At 42.4% G+C, this 24,153-nt stretch overlaps 1 protein-coding gene across 1 annotated transcript; it reads left to right on the top strand.

Moving 5' to 3' along the window:
- Nucleotides 1-2,936: 2,936 nt before the first annotated feature.
- Nucleotides 2,937-3,872, top strand: LOC148029438 (uncharacterized). Its single transcript, XM_087688710.1, has one exon. The coding sequence runs from the start codon at nt 3,020-3,022 to the stop codon at nt 3,587-3,589; it is 570 nt and encodes a 189-aa protein (XP_087544836.1). The 5' UTR covers nt 2,937-3,019; the 3' UTR covers nt 3,590-3,872.
- The last annotated feature ends 20,281 nt before the right edge of the window (nt 3,873-24,153 follow it).

The following is a 24,153-nucleotide window of genomic DNA, read 5'->3' as shown; positions in this document are numbered from 1 at the left end:
GTCATACGCAGCCGTCATGCTGTCTTCTATGAGATGCAGACACATCTTAGGCCTCTTGATGAGTGTTCAATATGCTTTATGGCTGATTTTACAACAACTACATTGCCATTACATCAAGTTGTTTATGCTGAAAATGAGGCACTTATTGGCCCAGATGACGTAGCTATGCATAGCAATTAGAATCAGGATGTTGATGGTCAGTTGCTAGACCCCTTGCAGGCTCATGAGAGCCGTTTTCTTGTAGTTTTACAGGCTGGACAGCCAGCCATATGTCAATCTTCCACTTTGTTGAGGCCACATGTAGTCTTGAGACCCCATTGGACGAGTGTCCAAGATGTTGGGTCTCTTTCAGTGATTGACTCATGAGAGTTTGACTGCTCTCCACTGTCTTGTATGCGCCACGGTGATGCTTTGCGTGACTCTAATGTTTTACAGTCGTGCACTGATGAGTTGTGCTTACTTCATGAAAAGCATTCTTGGATTGCTCCATTGTATGGAGCTGCGGGATCGCTTATCTCCTGGATGTCATGGACTGGGGAATACTTGACTCTTCTTCTGCAGAGGTTCCCGACACTTCTTGCACAGCTTGCTTTCCGATTGGGCATTGGGTGAGATGTCATGATTCCTCACCTTGTCTTTTTCTTTTCTTTTCTTTGTTTTCACTCCCCAGCCACATTGGCCTATTAGTGGGAGGTTGTTGGGGTAAAAGGCCTCTGGGCCTAACCGTGTACACTGTGACCATCCATTCTTTATTCATATAAAATATGATAGTGCAATAAGGCTGTCAGTTCAATTGGACATCACCTACATTGTGTGTGCTCTTTTCTCACGCATCTTCCTCTTCTCCTTCTCCATTGCCATTGCATCCCCTCAAAAAAACCATGGAGTTATTGGTTGTAGAAGTGTGGTTGTAGCCATAGGTCTACACTAGCAACTCCTTGGTTTTTTTCTTTAACCTAAAGCAATGCCTGAAAAGCCATGCAAAAATTATAGATCAAAGTGTGTTTAAGTTAACATTGAAATGAACATGAAAATTGCATATCAAATCGTGTATGGAATTGTAGAAAATGTCACATTTATATCTCATGAAATAAGCATGATTATGGACATAGGTCTCCAAATGCATAGTTTATCACAACCTTAGATGCATCCGTAAGTTTCCGTTCTAGGTTAAGAAAATGCATAAATGTGGGTATGTGGGCCTAATCCCTTATTGTGTTTGCAAGTCTTCTTAGTGAGAAGTGACTCATAAAGTGGCAAAAAAGATTGTCTAATCCTTCTAACGTAGTCAATAGAGTAACGATAGATTTAGTGATGGTAGGTTAGGAAGGAGAATGGCACCCCACACTCTCATGGAGCATGCAAGCATATTGCAAAGACAAAGTAGCTACATTATACACTAATAAGACATGTGCAGTAGTTAGTCCATCAAGCACTCAAAAGGGTATCGGTTTTTATACAATAAGCTAGCAATGAGACACAGCAAACAATCTCATGACACATAGTAGTAGCACGTTTGCAACATGACACCTACTTGAATGGTTTGAGTGTGGCCTAGCGTAAACATGCAGCAAAGAAGAGAACAAATAAGAAACTACTTCTTGAGAGCTACTTGATGATGGAGAAGAAGTTACTAAATAAATAGAGTTTTCAAAAAAAAAAAGATGTTGCAAAAGTGAACAAAGAATAGGCATATGAAGAATGTTGCAAAAGTTAGAAATATGGAGAAATGACTGAAAATATATGAAAAGGTTATGTTGAATATAAATTGGTAAATTGATAGAACTAGAATTTTGTCTAGAAATTGTAATTAATACTATCAGTTGAATAAAAAATGATCTCTTATGGTCAAATTGGGTTTAACTTGGGTAATAACTAAAGTTATCAAGGATATCAATAACAAGCATTTAGAGAAAATGACACCTACAATATGTATTAACACAATTTTAACCTAAGGTGTTGTATGAATGTAGGTTTTAGTTTCTCAACTTTGATGGCACTAGTGGTGGTCTATGGCCCAAGACTTAAGCAGATTTAAAGACTTGCCAATTTGAAAATTTAAATGTACATATACACAATTTAATATATAGTACATCGTTGTGAATATATATTTGATCACAGTAGTGAAGTTTGATAGCACATTCTTATTCTATATGCTTGTAATTGACATAATTATAAAATTTGCATAAATAATCCTATATAGAAACTATAAAGATGACATTAAAAATAGCTTTCAACAAAAGAATAAGAACACAAAAATGCAGCTAGCATTCCTTTTTTAGTCCAGCTTGTTTTCCTTGTCATTAGTGCAAACGGATTCTAAGAAAGTGAAATCCAAATTATTATTGCAAGAAAAAGTACCAAAATGATTGTATGTTTACTGTAAATAAATGACACTTATAATGTACTTGGGAGCAAAGTCAATAAGGTTGTGGTGGCATTTAGAGGAGAATAGTAGCATTATATATATATATATATATATATATATATATATATATATGAAAGAAGCTAACCGTGTTTAAAAAGACTAGCCGGGAAAGTTGAGCTGTTTTTGAGTGAGTTGAGAGGAAACGACCTCCAGCCGAAATATAGTGAAGAACACGTAAGTTGAAACTTTGACTAACAAACTAAATATAGTATATACGCAAGCAACTGGTCCAAGTGGATTGCTCCTCAACTAAATTAGATGCAACTGAACACCCACGATTGGCGGTCGTGTGCATGCCAGCTGAGGCCATGGTCCATTGGGCTAAAACGTGTAGACACAACGAGAGAGACAGAAAGAGAGAGATTTTAACATGATTACTCTAACGTAGAACAATCTTTTATTGCAGTCAACGCAAACTCCATTATCGTGCCACGCTCGTCTTAGTAGGAAACCACAGCGTTAACACTACTGGACGACTCGAGAGGTTATATAAGAGCACGTTTAAGCTGCGGAAGCAGGCTTAACAACACACACACACACACACACACACATTCTCTCTCTCTCTCTCTCTCTCTCTAGTGCTCAAGCGCAATGGCTCCCGCCGGCAGGAGGAATCCCGTGCTTCTACCGGGCTTGATTCTATTCTCGCTTCTGCTGCAGTCACCAGCTCTCGCTCACGCTAAGAACTCTTGCAGTAAGACCTACACCCTGAGCTACTACCTGCAGCAGGGCTTTGGCGAGAACGAGTTCCTCATGGTTCCGGCGGCGCTTCCTGCAGCTCCTGGCACGGTGACTGGGTTCGGGCAGGAGGTGGTGTACGAATTCGTGATGACGGAGACGGCAGCCGCCAATTCCTCCGTTACGGGGTACGTCCGCGGCACCGCCATCGTCGTCAATAACACCACCCCCGCCACCACCTTCTTCGTGAGCAACGTCATCCACTACAACCACGGGGGCGTCTCCGGCACCCTCTACCAGCAGGGAGAGGCCATCTTCACCAGCCCGTCATGGGAGTTCGCCATCGTGGGCGGAACCGGCGCCTTCCGGTTCGCCCGTGGCTACAATGTGGGTACCTCGGTCTCCTTCACCCGTACCTCCAACACCACAAACCACGTCGTCACCCACTACGATGCTTCCTTCTGCATGTGCCCTTGTTATTAGCCGGTATCTTATAAACGCCGCATCCCTTAGACACACATCCGCTCTCTTGGGTCCCCCCCTCTCTCCAATTCCAAAACCTCGAATGTCCAGTACGCGTTAATTAAACATTTTGAATTTATATACCCACCAGGGGTTAAATCCCCCTCCCCCCCCCTCCCGCTCCCCCTCCCCCTCCTCCTCTGTCTCCCTCTCTCTCGCCCAAAACTCCATGCCAGCGAAATAACAAGATCATGAATTTAACCCAAGGATGTCAATAATCTTGAATCTTGCAGTTCTTTGTGAATGTTTTACTCATGCGCACGCACTCGTGTTAAACCAAAATACTTTGATGGCTGTGCTACATAAAACTTTAAACAAGTTTATCTAATTTTTCAACTAGTGCTGCGATAGTGTGATCGAATCACATTCGACTACATCAACGTAAACCCTAGCGACTTGTGAACAATAAGAAAGATCTTACACTCCCCTTGTAACCTAAAGAAGTCTATGAAGAGTCTATGTTACCACCTGGTACAACATGCACTTAGTAGAGCAAGATCCACATAATTGGCCTGAAAACAAACACTACAAGGATATAGGGGAATAGCGACAGCCATTTGCGATGTAAATTAGTGGTGTCGCTATTTGCATTGCAAATAGTTGTTGCTATTTTGCGCAAAAGAGCGAAAGAGAGAGCGAACTACATTGTGCATTTGGGAGGGAGAGGGAGAGAAAGAGAGAAAGAGAGAGAATGAGAGCTTCTCACTGCCGCCGTCACAAAGAGGAGTCACCGAATCTATCCTCCAACCTTTGCGGTGAGCGCATTGCTCCCTCTTGAGTTGTTCTTGTTTTTTCTCATTTTTTGTAGGTTATTTTTGTTAAGAATGATGTGTATTGAAGGAGAAAGAGAGGAAATGAGAGACACTACAAGGATATAAGGCTATAGCGACGCCCATTAGCGACGACAAATAGCGGCGTTACTATTTGCATCACTATTAGTGTCGCTAATAATGACGGTACCCAGAGAAAAAAAATGCGAGCCGAAACCCGAGCGCGTCATTTTTCGCACATTCACGAAAGAAAGAGCGACCATCTTGCTGAGAGGGAGAGAAAGAGAGAAAGAAAGAGAAAGAAGGCTTTTCACCGCCATTGCCGCCGTCGCCACCATTCGTGAAGAAGAGGAGGTGTACGGAGGGTGAAGAGGAGCTGCCAACGCGAAGAGGAGCCGCCAAACCCTTCTTCGAGCCTTTACGGTGAGTGCATTGTCTATTCTTGCTTTGCTATTGCGTTTTCTCTCTCACTTTTGTTTTTGGTATAATTCGTGTGTATTGAGAGAGGGAGAGGAAATGAGAGGAAAAGAGAGAGAGAGGGAGAGGGAGGGAGAGGAAATGAGAGAGGGAGAGGGAGAGGGACGGAGAGGGACGGAGAGGGAGAGGGAGGGAGAGAGAAAGAGAGGGGGAGGGAGAGAAAATGAGAGAGGGAGAGGGAGAGGGAGGGAGAGAGAAAGAGAGGGGGAGGGAGAGGAAAAGAGAGAAAAACCATTTAACATAATAGGGAAAGAAATAAAGAGAGAGAGAGGGTGAGGGAGGGAGAAGAAATGAGAGAGGGAAAGGAAGAGAGCAAAAGGAAATGAGAGAAGGAGAGGAGAGAGAAAAAGAGAGAAAAGATGTTAAACACAATAGGGAAAGAGAAAAAGAGAGGGAGAAGGTGAGGGTGAGGGTGAGGGTGAGAGAGGAAATGAGAGAGGGAGAGGAAGAGAGAAAGAGAGGGTGAGGGTGAGAGAGGGAGAAAAAATGAGAGAGGGAGAGGAGAGAGAAAAAGAAATGAGAGAGGGAGAGGAGAGAGAAAAAGAAATGAGAGAGAAAAAGAGAGAAAAACATTAAACCTGATAGGGAAAGAGAGAAAGAGAGGGTGAGGGTGAGGGTGAGGGAGGGAGAGGAAATGAGAGAGGGAGAGGAGAGAGAAAAAGAGAGAAAAAACATTAAACTTAATAGGGAAAGAGAGAAAGAGAGGGAGAGGGTGAGGCAGGGAGAGCAAGTGAGAGAGGGAGAGGAAGAGAGAAAAGAAAATGAGAGAGGGAGAGAAGAGAGAAAAAACATTAAACATAATAGGAAAAAAGAGAAAGAGAGGGAGAGGGTGAGGGAGGGAGAGGAAATGAGAGAGGGAGAGAAAGAGAGAAAAAAAATGAGAGAGGGATAAAAAATGAGAGAAATAGAGAAAAAAATGAGTGAGAGAAAGGAGAGAGAGAAAAAGAGAGAAAAAACATTAAACCTGATAGGGAAAGAGAGAAAGAGAGGGTGAGGGTGAGGGAGGGAGCATATACGAGAGAGGAAGAGAAAGAGAGAAAAGAAAATGAGAGAGGGAGAGGAGAGAGAAAAAGAGAGAAAAAACCCATATATCTAATAAGGAAAGGGAGAAAGAGAGGGTGAGGGTGAGGGAGGGAGAGAAAGAGAAAAGGAAATGAGAGAGGGGGTGGAGAGAGAAAAAATGAGAGAGGGAGAAGAGATAGAAAAAGAGAGAAAAAACATTAAACCTAATAGGAAAAGAGAGAGAGAGGGAGAGGGTGAGACAGGGAGAGGAGAGAGAAAATACACTAAACATAATAGGAAAAGAGAGAAAGAGAGGGAGAGGGTGAGGGAGGGAGAGGAAATGAGAGAGGGAGAGAAAGAGAGAAAAGGAAATGAGAGAGGGAGAGGAGAGAGAAAAAACATTAAACTTGGTAGGAAAAGAGAGAGAGAGGGAGAGGGTGAGGGAGGGAGAGAAAGAGAGAAAAGTAAATTAATTGTTGTTGTTTGTAGTAGTAGTAGTAGTAGTAGTAGTAGTAGTAGTTTTTTTCTTTTCTTCTTTATTGTTGTTTAGTTTTCTTGTTTTTTGTAGTAATAGTAGTACTAGTTTTTTCTTCTTTTCTTATTTATTGTAGTAGTAGTTGTTTTTTTTTTCTTCTTTTTCTTTTCTTGTTTATTATAGTGGTTGTAGTTGTGGTAGTTATAGTGGTAGTTATAGTGGTAGTGGTAGTCATGGTCGTGGTCGTGGTCGTAGTCGTGGTTGTGATCGTGGACGTCGCGGTCGTGGTCGTGATCGTGGTCGCAGTCGTGTGGTCGTGGTCATGGTCGTGGTCGTGGTCATAGTCATGGCACTGACTGAAGGGAGGAGGCTACAGATTTTTTAGGACATTGGAGTCAGCAGCACGAGTCGGCGAGGGCACGACTAGAGGCCGGAGTGGTCCATCATCTTGGGAGTGGTGGTCACATGACATATCTGGAGGACTTTGTAAGTTTTTCTTTTGTTTTGCTTGCTTATTTTTTGTAATATCCTTTGTATTGACAATCATATTTCTAACAGTTAGTATTTTATTTTCTTTGCTGTCCATTATAAATCGCGATCCAATCGGCCTTGAGACTCGATATGCAGAGAGGCATGGTCTCACAGCACTGATCCACTGATTGTATAGATGCGGCGGTCCTATAAGTCACTTATCTTTCTTGTCCGTAGTTACCATGTTTAATTAGAATCCATTATTGTATGGTGGACTGATGTGTAGTTGTTTCTTTTTTGCAGAGTCTGTTCGATGTTCCTTTGCAGTGGGATGAGCTTTCGAATGGCGAGGATATGTAGCTCACCCTTAGATCCCTGGAGCTCACACACTCTTCTTTTTTGGTCACCTGATCTGTGTAGACATTTTCTATATAGTAGTGATATCTTGTCATGATTGTACCAGTTGCTTTCATTATGTGATCATATATTTATTTCATGTATCAGTGTTATGATTTAAGTACACTTTGTTTTTGTTTACACGAGTATTGTACACAGTGCAGAAACTATTTGCCGTTGCAATTAGCATCGCAAATTTACCTACACGCATCGTTATTTGCGTCGTTATTAGCGTCGCAAAGCATCGTTATCACCGTCACTATTTGCATTGGTATCAATGTTGCATTTACATTGGTATCAACGTCGCTGATACCGATGTAAATAGCGACGCTGATAACGACGCTAATACCGACTATTCTATGGCATTGCCAATAACGATGCTTTTTGCGATGATGGGGGCAAATTTTGTTATTTACATTTTTATGGCTTTTAACGTCGGTATAAGACCTATATCTTGTAGTAAGAGGGAGAGGAAGAGAGAGAGAGGTAGGGAGAGAGAAGAAGGAATGGATGAAAAACAAAGAGAGGATAAGATCTTGCAATTCTTCAATTTCTTCTTTTTCTATTTGTAGTAGTAGTAGTAGTAGAGAGAGAGAAATATATGTTTTGTTAAAGGTGTACCTTGGGTGTGTTCGATGCTTCGGGAAGGCGAGTAGAGGTAGTGGTGGTGGTGGTGGTGGTGGTGGTGGTAGAGAGAGAGAGAGAGAGAGAGAGAGAGGTTTTGTTAAAGGTGCACCTTGGGAGTGTTCGATGCTTTGGGAAGGTGAGTACTAGTAGTAGTAGTAGTAGTAGTAGTAGTATATATATATATATATATATATATATATAGTTAAGGATGTACCTTAGGTGTGTTCAACACTTCGAGAAGGCGTGGAAAGCCTTTGTCTCCAGGCTCGATAAAGCGAAAGAGAGATTGGACTTGGAGGTGAATGGATGGTTTTATTGATATGCTTTGTGCTACCTCCTCCTACTCTCTATATATCGAGTCGTACATAAAGGAAAAAAGGTAGTGAGGTCCAGTGCAATAGCACGAGACAGGGAACACTCCGACATAAGGTAGCTAGTTTCTCGCCCCCATATATAGCATATTAGACTTTACATGTTGTAGGTCCCCATCTGTAGGTGGATGGAGACTTTACATACTGTAGGCCCGTTCGTAAGTGGATGGAGAATTTACATATGTTAATTTTGTTGAGTTACAAGAGAAAAAATCCATACTCAAACAATTTAAGAAAGAAAAAAAGAATGATAAAAAAATTAAATTATTTGTCGTAACGTAGACCAAATGGAAAACAATGAAGGCTATGATTTTCAAGATCATGAGGCATATCTTAATCAGTGGGTCCCATATCCTTACTCTCAATGTAAGCTGGCAATTAGATGAAAACGTCCGTTGTATATAGAACACGTACGACAATTCGGCGAGTTTCAATTAGAGATCATTGATTAGGCGATCTCAAATTTTGAGCAAACGATAAGAAAAGTGTATATCAATCATGCATTTTATTCACGAACTAATTGAATATCATATACAAAAACATTGGATGTAGCCGTCAAATCTATTACAAGGAGGTGACGTCTCATCCCAAGGAGAAGTGCACCTTTTGCGGCCAATTAGAAGAGTTCGTAGACGTACGATGGATAGAGTGCCTGAGCCAATCTACCACTTGAAAGGCACTACCCAATCTATATCGTCAATACTAGAGGAGACAAGCAGCCTTTCAGACTTTTTTACAATCTTGGAGCTTAAGATGGAGGCAATGATCGATGCATTGATACCCATGAATGTTGAGACATCTAATCCACTTAGAGAGGAAACATCCATACCATTATATGATGGGTATCGAGTGTCTCATGTGAAGACACTGCTTATACTCCTAAGTGTGCAAAAAAAAAAAAAAAAACGAGTGGAGCGATGCGAGTGTGATTGAGTTGTTCAGGTATCTTCTACGCATGCTTCATTGATTTCTTTTCGGCAGCATCATAAAAAACAATTGTGTTTTTTCAAGGTTTTTTATGTTTTCCTTTCAGGTTGCTAAAGTATCATATATTACCGATTACAAATACCACCTTGAGTTCTCATAATGGCATGCGACATGTTTTACGAAAGCTTGGCATGGACTACAACAGCATCCATGCATGTGTCAACGATTGCATTCTGTTTTGAGGAGAATACGAGACTATGGAGACATGTCCAAAGTGTAGTGCTCATAGGTATCGATAGGACTTGCAAGGGCAAACCATCTCTCAAAAAGTTCGTAGATACTTTTCGATTATCCCCTGTATACATCACATGTTTCATACCTTCAACATGGCGAGCTTGACAATGTGGCATGCATAGAATAGATCCATAGATGGAGTCTAACAAATATCAACGGATTCATGCGTATGGAGTCACATTGACTCTACCTTTCCAAGCTTTGCCCAAGAGCCAAGGAATCTTTGGCTCGGTTTTGCTATGGATGGCATGAATCCATTCGATATGCGCTCAACTTCTTACAATGTGTGGCATGTAGCCCTTGTTAACTACAACATCCCTCCATGGCTTTCTACGAAGAAATGAAACCTCATCCTTAGCTTACTCATTTCTAGCCGCTAGAAAGTCAAGAATATGGTCGTGTATCTTCATCCATTAGTTGATAAGCTTGACATTTTGTGGAAGGAGGGGATTGTCATGAAAGATATGAGCATGTGTGATGGTCGATGGTCTGCCAATATACGAGCCATTCTCATGTGGACCATGCATGACTTTCTAGGATTCAGAGATTCCTCACTGAAGTAGGCTTCCGTTCTCATTGGTAATATCTATCATAGCTCGTTTAAGTTTGTATTCACTAGATAGAGGTGTTGGGACAGGTCTGGGTACCTTTGGTTATCATGCATGTCCATTGTGTGGGCCACAGTTAGACCCCTGAAGGTCACGAACCATGAAGAAGATGGTATATCAAGGACACACCCCTTTCTTGTAGGAGGCTCATGAATTGAGGGAAGGTTTTCTTGGACAACCTCCAACACGAAAGAATGCCAAAAGCTAGTATGAGTTGAAAATGGTCTACATGGAGTCGCATCCAAATGAAATGCGGCAGTTCTCAGTTTTCTATGAGTTGCCATACTGGACACACTTACAGATCAACCACTTGTTTGATCCCATGCATATTTTCAAAAATGTGGGCAGCTTACTATGGGACCGCATCATAAGAAAGAGAGACATTGTAGGGGCACGAATGGATTTGAAGGAGGTAGGCAAGATGGAGGCACTTTGGCCACAGTTGAGTATTGATGGTCGCTTGTAATTACCTCGTGATCCTTGTGTTTTGTCCACTAAAGAATAGTATATTGTGAAGCAAATTATCATGTCTATCCACACTCTGGGTATGATGCATCCTCTCAGATTCGTATTTTCTAAAGATGACCAACTAACAGGGCTAAAATCCAATGATTGGCATAAGATATGACAGGTTTGTACTACGAATGGATTGTGAGTGGCTTGTGTATTTTTCTATAATTTGGAGTATAGTCGTTGTTCATAATGCTTCTTCATTTGTGGCAGTTTGTACTACCGATTACGATCGCAAGATGCCTTACTCCAGAAATACGTGGAGCAATTTACAGGTTGTCAAAATTAGTGCAACGCATTTTACAAAAGGAGATCAAGACATCCTCTATTGAATGCACAAGGCGAGGAGCAGTGGAGACTCTTTGTCTCTTTGAGAAGTACCTGCCCACTAGCATGCTTACGATACAAACCCACCTCCTGGTGCATCTTGTAGAGGAAGTGGAGATTGTGGGACTTATCCATACGCGATGGATATTCTTCTTGGAGCGCTTCATAAAACCCCTAAAAGGCTTTATGAAACAATGAGCTTGACCAGAAGTTAGCATGGCTGAAGGTTGGTTGGAGGCAATAGTGCATATTTCACAATGGCTACCAACAGTGGATTCAGACAATAGTATGCCATGGTTGCTGAAGGACAATGATAGATTGACTGGAGATGTGGTGGTTGGAAATGGGGTAGAAAAAAGGATGGATGCTGCAATGGAGGAGAAAGTGAATCATTTTTATATGTTGCACCATTCCTCCAAGGAGATGTGGCTCGGTAGGTATGAGTAAGCCAAGAAAGATTGGGAAGAAACGTGATCTGAATTTTAACGTAGTACGCGCCATTGACTAATTCGATATCTCGAGGGCATGGCGGAGATGTTGTGGTTTATGTCAACGCGATGGTTACATGGAGATTTGAGCGCAACGTCTCGCGAAGGGGTGGAGGTCTCAACTAAGGAGTGGGAATTCTCAAGGAGATTAGTCCAAAGGTGACGACGTATTTAGGGTTTGTCGTATCTAGATTTTATATGTGACAACTAATTAACTGTTTCAATGTATAGTATAAAATATATAGTGCGGTGTGGTCGCACGGACGACATTTTCGCGTGGAGCGTATCGACAAAATGCGCTCCACAATGGATTGTGGTATCATAGCAAAGTTCGAGTAAGAGAGCCGACGATGAGCAATGGATCCAAACACCGTTATAGATGAGATGGAGTATTTTGGAAACTTGCAAAGTATTATCACGGTGGATTACTGTAGCTTTTCCATGATCCTATTTGATGTGTAGTGATTCAAAGTGGTACTTGAAGGAGCTGGGGCAACAGTTTGACGAGGTCCATCTAGATTTCTCAAAATAGATTCTGAAAAAAAATAGAAGAATTTGCACAACACGTTTGTATTGCCGGCCCATTGTGAACATGTGCATGAACTCATGTTTTTTAAAATTTTATTACGACATGATACATGTCACAAAAGATAAATCTCTCTTGTACGTAATTTTGAATATGTAATTTTCTATCCAAACCCCTAATAACCTCGATGGTGGTATGTTGTATCTTTAGCTCCCTGAAGTGCAAGAGTATATGATGAAAACAATGTTCATAGTGTAGATGAGGACAGTATACAAATAGAGGGATCAATATTGCAAGGGGTGGAGGCCGTCGAAAGCTTGGAGCATGTAGAGAAGCTAGAATCGGATAACAATGATGGAAAGACAAGAGACCAAGAATTCTTTGAGAATGAGGTGGACTCATCCTTTTGTGGTGATCTTTCTATCGACCTTCCAGTGTATGCGGAGTTGTGTCAGGAGATTGACATGAAACTGTGGGGTTCGTCATAATTGGAGCATCCATCTACTCAATTCGTTGATGAATTGCTTATAAGGGTATATAAGATATGCATTTTAAGTAAGATCATTTTTTAAAGATTTATATTATCGTACTTTGCTTGATTTATATTAATTATGATAACATCAATTTTTGTATGTGCAGGTGGCCTTTGTAGATATTTGGATCTGCACGATGAGTCGAGGGATGAGCAACAAGAAGCTACAAGAGATATTCACACATATGTCTCCAGAGATCAGATAGCTCGATTCAGAGATATGGTGAACTAGGAGCTATCTCGAACATCATCAGGCCATTCTATTAAATCTACTTCGATACGCTCTGGTGGTTCTGTTTCTAGTAGATGAGGTCGACACTGATCCCCCCTCTCTTACATTCCATCCCCACCTAAAAGTTTTTGTCCTCAAAATCAATTTGGGCACTTATGATAGCTGGGCAAGAGCAGATCGAAGTACTACTTTGTTGCATTATTATATAGGTATACTAATAAATGAAGAGGTATTATTGTGTATAATGGGTCATTGGGGTATGTACAATACATGGGCCTTATTGGGGAATTATAAAGATGAAATTTGACCCAAATATCTTGAGTAAATGCGAGTTGTAGACATTGGACAGCAAGCTATTTACTACAGGGCCCTGCTATAGTAAATATGCCATAACTTTTTGTAGGAGACTCCGATCGGGGTGTGCCATATGTCAAAACGGAGCTCTCGAGGAGTACTTTCAGCCCATGTATGATGTCCATTGTTGTCCATAGTATAAAATAAAATTTACTTTGAAAGAGAGAGTTGTTTGTAGCAATCTGAGAGAAAACAGGGCCATAGTTAGCTAGATTTTAGCCAAATCTACTTCTAGTAGGTATGGAAACTCTTCCAAAACTGAAGCTGGCCTCCAAGAAGCTTCCTCAAGTGGTAAACTTTGCCACTTGATCAAGTATTCCATGATGGAGCGAGAGCGAAGTTTCTTTTCCCTTTGTCCTATGACTTTCTCAGGTATGTATTGAATGATGCCTTCTTCATCTATTGCTGGTAGCTCCTCAACATAATCCACTGATGATCTAATGAAGGGCTTCAATTCACTCACATAAAAGAAATTATGAATCTTCATGGATGGGGGCAATGTCAACCGATATGCCAAGTCTCCCACTCTTTTAACAATTCGGTATGGCCCATAGAACCTATGAGCTAATTTATTACTAGACCCATCCTTAAGGGTGACATATCTAGACTTGGGCACCTTCAAAAGCACCAAATCCCCTTTTTGGAACTTAATATCCCTTCTTTTGTCATCAGTATAAAGCTTGATTTGACCTTGAGCTTTCTTCAAGTTGACATTACACTACTGAAGTAAGGCCTGCATTCTATCCAACTCCTCCTTGCTTTGTGGGTTTATTTTATAATTGGAGATAACTATGGGGAGGGGCACCTTAGAGCCGTATAATGCCTCAAAAGGTGAAACTCCAATGCTAAAGTGTGTAGAGTTATTATAGGCAAACTCAGCCAAATGCAACCATGAGTCCCAAGCATGTTGCACATCATGAAAGAAATGCCTCAAGTAAGTTTCCAACCATTTGTTAACCCTCTCTGACTGGCCATCGGTCTATGGATGGTAAGCAGTGGAAGGGGCTAACTGAGTGCCCATAGAGTTGAAAACTGCCTACCAAAAGTTACTCATGAACTTAGTATCTCGGTCATGCACAATGACTTGTGGTAAGCCATGTAATCTGAAAACATGTTCCATGAATTGGTTGGCTACTTGAGAAGCATTATATTGAGTCTTTATAGGAACGAAATGGTCTGCCTTGGTGAGTCTGTCAACAACTACATAGATGTTATTCCATCCTTTTTTTGTCACTGGTAGGCCGGTAATGAAGTCCATAGTAATGTGTGTCCATTTTCCTTTGGGCATAGGCAATGACTGAAGTAAAACTGCTAGTTTTAAGGTGTTGTCCTTGTTTTGCTGACATGGCACGCAGCTCAAGACAAAATATTTTACTTCCTTCCATAGGCCCTTCTAGTGAAAGCTTTAGCAATCTTGTCATAGGTTTTAAATATGCCCAAGTGACCAACTGTATGTGAGAAATGCATCTCTTGCATGATCTTTTGCTTGAATGGAGAAGTGTATGGGATGGCAATCTTGCCTTGAAACCATAAGAGACCATTCTTAAGCTGATATGGAGAGTTTTTTTCCACATACCCTTGTTGTAATTTCTAGAAAATGTGGCTGAAATCATCATCTAACAAATAGGCCTCCTGAAGCTCTTCTGTCCAATCATTATGAAGTTTCATGATGGCCGAAAGTTTATATGCCCACATTCTAGATAATGAATCAGCAATTACATTGTCTTTTTCCCGCGTATGTGTAATGTCAAAGTCATAGTTCTGCAATGTAGCTACCCATCTGTGTTGTTTGGGGGTAAGATTAGACTAAGAGAGGAAATACTTGAGGACCTTATGTTCGCTCTTGACCCTAAATCTGCTGCCATACAAGTAGTGGTGCCATTTCTTAATGGCATGAAGGATGGCTAGCATCTCTTGGTCATCTCATTTTTAGCAAGTTTGCGGCTCTCAAATGCTATAACCCCATGCTCCTATAACAATATAGCTCCTATGCCTCTACTGCTAGCATTACACTGAATGGTGAATTCTTTCAAAAAATCTGGGCAAACCAAGATGGGAGCTGAGGTAAGCAATTTCTTGAGCTGATTAAAGCTCTTATCAGTTATGACATCCCAGAAAAATGCCTCTTTCTTAAGCCTATCCGTCAAGGGAGCTGCAATAGTGGCATAATGTCTAATGAATACGTGATAGAATGATGAGAGACCAAGAAATCCTCTAAGTGAAGTGGTATTTGTAGGTGTGGGCTAGTCTTTTATACACTGCACTTTCTTAGGATCAGCCCTAATTCCATCTTCATTGTTGGGGGTAAAGGCGCCTCCGCCTAGCCGCCCGTGTATTACTACACTGACAGTCACCGCCACTGCACACTGTAGGTGGCGGGCGCTCGCCACCATCACTTTATTCTTTATTCTTTTAGTGATAGTTTGAATAAAGGAAGGCCCGGTCACACATTGTGACTGTTGGAGTTCCCATTTCTTGTCTCTCTCTTTCTTGATCTTGCTCTCCCGCTATAGCTCTCGAGTGCAAGCTTCATCCTTCTCACCTTTCAACTGGTATCAGAGCATGGCTTCCCGACTCTTGAGCTTGGCTCGTGGCATTCTCAGCTTCCCATCGACTCCCCACTGTCATTGGGTCTCCTTCCCGGTAGCCACATCTCATTCTCTTGAGTTCTTGTCACTCCCCGTCTTCCCGAGCTTCTTCCCGGCCTATTGAGGCACCATCAAGGCATTGACATTGAGGTATTGCTTCATTATTTCATAGATTTATCTTAGTCCATAGGTCTAGGTAAACAGGGTTTTCACAGGTTGTGGGCAGCCATAGCTCACACCTCTTAGAGCTTCCTTCACCTAGATCTTGCTTCCAGTCTATCAAGGCTTGCTTAGGCTTGGTGTAGGCCTTCTTTGGCCCCCATTTGTGCCCCCTTTGGGCCCCATTGTTGACACGTGGGACAATAGACCCCCCTGCTAGCTCACATTTTTTTTACACATGTTTCAAAATCGGGCCCAAAAATCACTCTTTTTGCCATAACTTGGGCATTCGGAACACGATTTAGGCAAGGTAAGAGTCTAAGTTGGGGTTTTGGCACGCATGCTCTGGACGCGATGGTGATGTTAAATTTGCCAAATTTTGATGATAGAATATTTTGCAACAAATTTTAGGTCTGAGACAGTATGTATTTGTATGCCTATGGCTTATGTGATGCTTCTACTGATGTCTATTGATATCGAATCACTTGTGGATGTTATGCTTCTTATGTGAGATGCATTTGGAGCTGATTTTGCTCCTATTTTGAACAATCCCAAATCTGTCCAAAACAAGGCAGCCACCTGTTACTTCAATTTTATGCTTACAAGTCTTGGCATTTGATGCCCGATTATGCCCGGTTGGTGCCTATACATACGGGAATGTATACCTATGGTTTGCCTATGGATTTGAGCTTGGATTGAGCACTGATTTTCTCAGTTTACAAAGATTATATACTGCTAGAACCTTTAGGGCACTGAAGCTATTTATACTACAGTTGGGTTATGCCTATTGGTCACGGGGTGCTCCCGGGTACTCGGTATGATGTCCTGATGTATTTGGACTATCCCACATGTCTTGTTTATGCTCCGGAATGCTTTTGAGCTGAGATTAGAGCTCGATTAGGGTTTGACAGTCACTTCTTTGCAGCTGGCATTTCATCTATGACCTGGTTTATGCCTAGGCTACCTATTGCGGGTTATGATGTCTTGGTAAATGCTTTATGCTTTGGCTGTGGTGGATGGCAGTTGTTTGAGCTCATCTAGACATCCATTTGAGTATTCCCTTGAGTAGTTGGACATTGACTTGGATTTTTCCGTTACGACTTGGCTTTTTCCATTACGACCTTGGATGCTATTGAGGCATTGTCTTGGTTACCTGTCTTTGGTACTTTGACTTGGTTTGCTTGAGCTGGTGAGCTCGTTTATCTGTCTTTTGAGCCAGTGAGAGAATCTTGTATGCTTGATCGACATTGAGCAGGAGGTTTAACCTATTTGAGCATTTTGTAGATACCTGAGACTTTGGGATCTCTTACACTTACATGTTGCATGGTTCATGCACTGATATCTTGGAATTGCTTATGACCTGAGCTTGGGCTTTACACTCTTGTGAGCATACACCTACTGGTGTCAGGTCTTGCCAGTGTTATGTATACTTTGCCCTATTGTCCAGGGGGTATGCCTACTCACTGACGGATGCTTTGGTGACATGTTTGGGTGTTTGCTCAAGGTCTTGATGACTGTTTGGTGCTGATTTATGCCCGTTTATGGCTAGTAATGTCTTGGCTGTCATTTATTGACTTGATGCAGTGATTTGGTTAGCAATTGACTCTCACAGTACCCTGTTGTCATTTATTACAATAAGCATATAACTTCGGACTGACGTGGATTTTTCATGCTGACATATTCTGAAATGATGTACTTTCACTAGTACTTGGTGGGCAATAGCATAGGTTACACTTTTCTCGCCATTTTCTCTCGATTTTGGTGATTTTTTGGTCATTTTCTACAATAAACAACAAGCCGTTTTGAACTGTCTACAATCTTCTAGTCGAGTTCATCCACTGATCATGCTATTTTCAACATCACTAAGCTTGATGGTACAAATTGCTCTTATTGGAAGAGCCATATTTGGCAGGTATTGGTATAGAAATCGCAAATCAAACCATTGAGGTTCAGTAGGCAGCCGCCTGCAACTATGCTAGATGAGGAATGGTTTAAGCTTGATGAGTTATGCAAGTCCACTATTGTATTATCTCTCACAAAACAGGTTCATTACAATGTATTTGAGGAAGAACAGAGTGCATGGTAGTTGTGGGATAAAATCAAGAATCTCTATGAGAAGAAAAGTCCATCGAGTCATATGTATTAGCTGAATCAACTTATGGATCTGCGCATGAAGGAGAATGTGACCATGTGTGCTCCCTTGAGCCAGTTCCATGCTATACTCAAGAACTTGACTTCACGGGACATCACTTTTGCAGAGGATGTCACTCCTCTTTTCTTGCTTGGTACTCTTAATGAGTCATGGGATGTATTTCGCACTACATTATGTGCCTCTGCTGCCACTTTGAAATTATTTGATGTTGAGCGTGCTCTTCTGCAAGAAGAGGTTAACCGTAAGAATTTGGATGCCTCTCCTATGCCGCATGCTATGATAGTTAGAGGCAGGAATGATGGATATGGAAAGCATGGCAGTGGCAGTGGTGGCCATGGATGGGATTCTCAGAAATCTTGGTCCAAGTCTCGTGGGAAGTCACATAGCAAATCCTGTGGTAGGAATGCAGATGTTACTTTTCACCATTGTGGAAAAAAGGGCCATATTAGGCCACAATGCCATGAAGTGCGTAATGAAAGGTGCAAAGATAAGGGAAAATACAAAGTGAAGGATAAGTCTTCTGATTGCAGCATAGTGCTTGCAAAGTCCAGTGTTAAAATTGAAGAGATCAATGTTATGCAGCCTGAGGATGTTAATGATGATTATATCCTTGAAGCTTCTTCTAATGCTTCACAGATGACAGAGATACACTCTATGTATGCACAATGTTGGCTTTTGGACTCAGGTGTGTCCTTTCATATGACACCTTGTCGAGAGTGGTTTCATTCATACCGTACTATTTCGGGTTTTGTGCGCTTGGGTGATGACAGCTCTCTTGATATTGTGGGCATTGGTGATGTGAGGCTGTAGTTTCCTTCTGGCAACAATTTTGTTATGCAGTGTGTACGTCATGTACCTGCTTTGACATGCAGTCTCATGTCAATTGGACAGCTTGATGACATAGGTTATCATGTATCTTTTGGAGACTCATGGCAGACTTGTGATTGCGAGAGGTGCCAAGGTTGGCAACCTCTATCCCTTGATTGTATCCGCTTCTTCCCTTGATCATGTTTTGTTTGTGGGTTCTATCCCACATGTTTGGCATGCCCATTTGGGCCATATGTCTTTGAAGGGAATGAAAATGCTTTCTGGTTTGGAGTACTTACCGCCCCTTGATTATGCATGTTTTGCTTCATGTGAGCGTTGTCTTTATGGCATGCAGACTAGGTCTACATACAAAAAGTCTGGTAGGCCACGCATGAGTGAGCCCTTAGCATTGGTACATTTAGATGTCTGTGGGCCCATACCTTGTCAATCTATGGGTGGTGCAAAGTATTTTGTTACGTTCATATATGATTTTTCACAGAAAGTTTGGGCTTATCCGATTAAGCTGAAATCTGATGTCTTGGCTATGTTTCAGAGATGGCTTTCATTAGTTGAGAACTAGTCTGGGTATAGGCTAAAATTCCTAAGAACAAATAATGGGGGCGAGTATGTCTCACATGCTTTTGAGCAGTTATGTAATGAGAGGGGTATTAAGCATCAATTGAACACCCCCTACACCCCCCCAGAATGGTTTGGCTAAGCGGATGAATAGAACCATCCAAGAGTGTGTACGCAGTATGCTTAGCCATGTAGGCCTACCACAGAGCTTTTAGGCTGAGGCAATTAGTAAAGTTGTGCATATCATAAACAGATCACCTTTTAGTGGTTTGGATTTCCAGGTTGCAGAGGAGGTATGGACTGGAAAACCTCCCTCTTATGCGCATCTCCGTGTCTTTGGATGTGAGGCATTTTGCCATGTGCCCAAGGACAAGAGAAGTAAGCTGGATCCTAAGAGTGTCAAATTCATTTTCCTTGGTTATGGGGATGCAGATGAGATGGGTTATCATCTTTGGGATCCATAGGTGCGAAAAGTCATCCGCAGTCATGATGTAGTCTTCCATGAAGACAAGATGCATAGGCAGCCTAAGAGAGTTGTTGAGATCCGCAGGGTCATATTTCAGGAGGAGCCGAGAGCTCCCGTACAACCAGTTGGACAGCCTAGAGCTACAGCAGATGCTCATGGTCAAGGTGTTGGACATGCAGTTGGGCAGGTAGCAGAGCCTGCCATGAGACGGTCTACTAGAGACAAATGTCCACCTGATAGATTTCAGCCCTCGATGCATTATGCCTTGGTTACATATGCATGAGAGCCTTTCACTTACGATGAGGCTATGCGCAAGGGTGATACTCACTTCTCGGAGAGGGCTATGCAGTCTGAGATAGACTCCTTGCATAAAAATGTGACTTGGGATTTCGTTTCCTTGCTTAAGGGCAAGAAGGCTTTGCCATGCAAGTGGGTGTACAAGCTGAAAAGTACCCTTGGACGCCCCAAGCCGGCATACAAGGCTAGATTGGTAGCAAAGGGTTTTAAGGAGGAGTGTGGTGTGGACTTTGATGAGGTTTTTTCTCCTGTGGTTAAGATGGCCACCCTGCGCTTAGTCTTGGCTTTGAATGCTCAGCTTGACTTGGATTTATACCAGATGGATGTCAAGATGGCTTTCTTACATGGGGACTTGCATGATGAGATTTATATGGAGCAGCCTAAGGGCTTTCCAGAATGTGGCAGGGAGCACCTAGTGTGCAAATTGAAGAAGAGTCTTTATGGCTTGAAACAGGCACCTAGGGAGTGGTATCATAAGTTTGATGCCTTTATGCAGTCACATGGCTATAGCAAGAGTGCTATGGATTAGTGTCTTTACACGAAGAAAGCTCGTGATGGTTCTTTATTGATTTTGGTACTCTATGTGGATGATATGATAGTAGGGAAAGCTCATGATGAGCTAGATGCTCTTAAGGCTCAGCTCAAAAAGAGCTTTGAGATGAAAGATCTGGGACATGCCTCTCACATACTTGATATGCGCATTAGACGCGACAGGCATCAGGGACTCCTCTACTTGTCACAGAGGGAGTACATTCATAAAGTCCTTGAGCGCTTCTACATGCAGGACGTAAAGCATATTGGTTGTCCATTGCCTTCTTATGTGAAGGTATCACAGGCTGATTGTCCACAGACAGATGAGCAGAGGGTCGAGATGGCCAAGATTCCCTATGCATCCACAGTGGGCAATCTTATGTATGCCATGATCGCCACTCATCCAGATATTGCCTTTGCAATTGGTGTTGTGGCACGCTATATGGCTACACCTGGCAAGAAGCATTGGGATGTTGTGAAGGGTATCATGAGGTACCTGAAGGGCACTGCAGATATGTGCATATGCTATAGCAGCCAGGATACAGGAGTCGTGGCATACACTGACCCTAATTATGCAGGACATGTAGATAGTAGGAAGTCCACTTCTGGCTATGTATTTATCTATGCTGGAAGTGCTGTTTCTTGGATGTCCAGGGTGCAGAAATGCACAGCCCTTTCTACTACAGAGGCCGAGTATGTTGCAGCCACTGAGGCTTGCAAGGAGGCCATTTGGTTGGGTCGTTTGGTTGCTGACCTTGGTATTGATGCTATCCCTACACTACATTTGGATTCTATGAGTGCTATTCAATTAGCCAAGAATCTGGTCTTTCGAAGATGAAACACATTGAGGTGAGGTATCACTTCATACATGGGGTCATTTTGAGGACAAGTATGTTGACCTTGTAAAGATCTCGACTGACCAGAATCCTGTAGATCTGCTCACGAAAAGCCTCTCTACAGAGCGCTTTGCCTTCCTCAGGAGGTTGATGGGCATGGGATGAGATGACATCTTTCCTTATCATATTGTACATGTGTACATGTTGTATTGTCTTTTTCCTTTTTCTTTTCACTCCTCACTAGGGCAGATTCACCTTTAAGTGGGAGGTTGTTGGGGGTAAAGGTGCCTCCGCCTAGCCGCCCATGTATTACTACACTGACAGTCACCGCCACTGCACATTGCAAGTGGCGGGCGCCCATCACCGTCACTTTATTCTTTATTCTTTTAGTGGTAGTTTGAATAAAGGAAGGCCCGGTCACACATTGGAAGCTTCAGATTGCTTATTTTTCCAAGATCCCCTCCATAAAAAGCTCTTCTTTTTAGCCACAACTCTTCTTCTCTAATTTAGCTATAAATAAGAGGCATCGGGAGCCATTGAGGGTAGTGCCAGCAAGAGGGGAGAGGCCCTTCTCTGGAGCATAGAACAAGAGGGAGTGGGCAAGAGAAATGTTAGCATGGGAGTTCCTCATTAAGAAGACATGGAGGATACTCAGCAAGCTCTCGAATTCAATTCCTTCATCCCTTCTATCCTATTCACCCCTGTGGAATCAAGACTCTTCTTGACTTCTCGAAATTCTTGGTGATCGCCTCCCCCCTATCAATCAAAATTCTGTTAATCTAATTACCCCCAAGTTCCTTCATGGAGTTCCTCTTTTTGCGATATTTAGATTAAACACCATGGCCTCGAAGAAGACAGCTACGAAGGTCATGGAGGTAGGAGTTGCCAATAACATTGTGGACACAATTACTACAAACAGAACGGAAAGTACAGGGATTATAAACAAAGGTGCGAATACCATCAACTAAGCATCCATCATGGTTCCTCAGGTACTATTTTTCTTAAATAAAATTAGCTATAGGCCTTATCCCATGAACACGCACTTTGCAGGAGAAGCGACAACCAAGAAGGCTCCGTTATCAGGATACTGGCGGTCAACCCTCCACAAGGATGCATATGATTACTGTAAAAGATGTGATGCTTGTCAGCGAATGGGGAAACCCACCAAAACAAGTGCCATGCCACTTCAACCCATTCTCCCCCTAAAGCCGTTTGAGAAGTGGGGGATTGATTTCATGGGTCCCATTGATCCACCTACCAGACGGAAGCAGAAGAGATACATCCTAGTATGTACGGATTATGTCACAAACTGGTGTGAAGCTAAAGCCCTAAAGCGAGACGATGGTAATAGTGTAGCCCTGTTCATGTACGAGAATATTATCACTCATTTTGGCAACCCCCTCGAGCTGGTAAGTGATAGAGAGACTCATTTCCTTAACAAAATCATGGAGGAGCTGACAGAACTGTATAAGATCCGCCATCGTAAGTCCACTCCCTATTACCCTAGAGCCAATGGCCAAGTTGAAGTCACCAATCGCATCCATTACTCAATTCTGACAAGAACGATTGCTACACATCATCGCGACTGGGACGATCGACTTACAGAGGCCCTCTGGGCATACAGAACCTCTCATAAAGCAGCTACAGGATAGACCCCTTTCCAACTAGTTGAAGTCACCAATCGCATCCATTACTCAATTCTGACAAGAACGATTGCTACACATCATCGCGACTGGGACGATTGACTTACAGAGGCCCTCTGGGCATACAGAACCTCTCATAAAGCAGCTACAGGATAGACCCCTTTCCAACTAGTGTACGGTACAGAAGTCGTCTTTCCTGTTGAGCTGGAATTGCCCTCTTTGCGAGTAGCAGTTAAAGAACGCTTGGGAGATAGTGAGTCATTGCAATGTCGTTTTCTATACTTGGAATGCTTGGATGAGATCTAGCGGATGGCCATACAGTGCATGAAAACCACTCAAGCGTGACGCAAGGCCTATCATGACAGTTTCATCAAGCACAAGGAGTTCAAAGAAGGTGATCTTGTTCTCGCCTATGATTCGAGATTTGGCAAGTTTCCTAGCAAGCTCTAACAATGGTGGATGGGCCCGTACAAGGTACTGGCCGTCAATCCTAACGGCTCTGTTCAGGTGCAGATGGTTGATGCCTCTGATGATCCTTTCCTGATTAATGGATATCGTCTGAAGAAGTACTTCCCTCCCTGGGGATCTTGACAATCACAGTCAACCTACCCTCTCCCTTTTGGGCGTTGCACTGTCCTTCTGGTCGTGCTTCTGATAGCCCTTATGATTCTCCTCATGAGGTGGTCTCGTTTTGCTACTCCCTCGCAGAAACATCTCAACCCAACATTGTTCTCTTCTCGTCTAATCCAACAACGGTGGCGAGGTTGGTCCTGATATATGGTATTTCTACCATTCTCTTTCTTAAGAAAAAAAACACAAGAAAAAAAAAAGAAGAAAAAAAAGAAAAAAAAGAGCAAAGAAAAATCAAAAGAAGGAAGAAAAAAAAAACAAACAAAACTGTTATGGGAGAAAAGGAAGAAATTCCCTGTCATAATAGGCCTAGTTCCAAGAAAACGTGGAAATACCCTTGGGCAAGAAGCTGACTGTGGGAAAGGTGGTAACACCTCGGAGTTCATGATAGCTGACTCACCAGCAGAACCTCTTCAGCAAGCACTCTGAAGCCACCTCCCTTGGTATGCTATC

This window comes from Lygodium microphyllum, chromosome 11 (genome assembly GCF_053477565.2).
Source record: "Lygodium microphyllum isolate KBCC chromosome 11, Lygodium_microphyllum_v1.1.10, whole genome shotgun sequence".
NCBI lineage: Eukaryota > Viridiplantae > Streptophyta > Polypodiopsida > Schizaeales > Lygodiaceae > Lygodium > Lygodium microphyllum.
The sequence above is the reverse complement of the archived record's forward strand: the minus strand, read 5'-3'. Positions and strand labels throughout refer to the sequence as shown.

Bases quoted from the DNA above. Each gene is read 5' to 3' on its own strand.
- LOC148029438 (XM_087688710.1), top strand. From the start codon at position 3,020: ATGGCTCCCGCCGGCAGGAGGAATCCCGTGCTTCTACCGGGCTTGATT.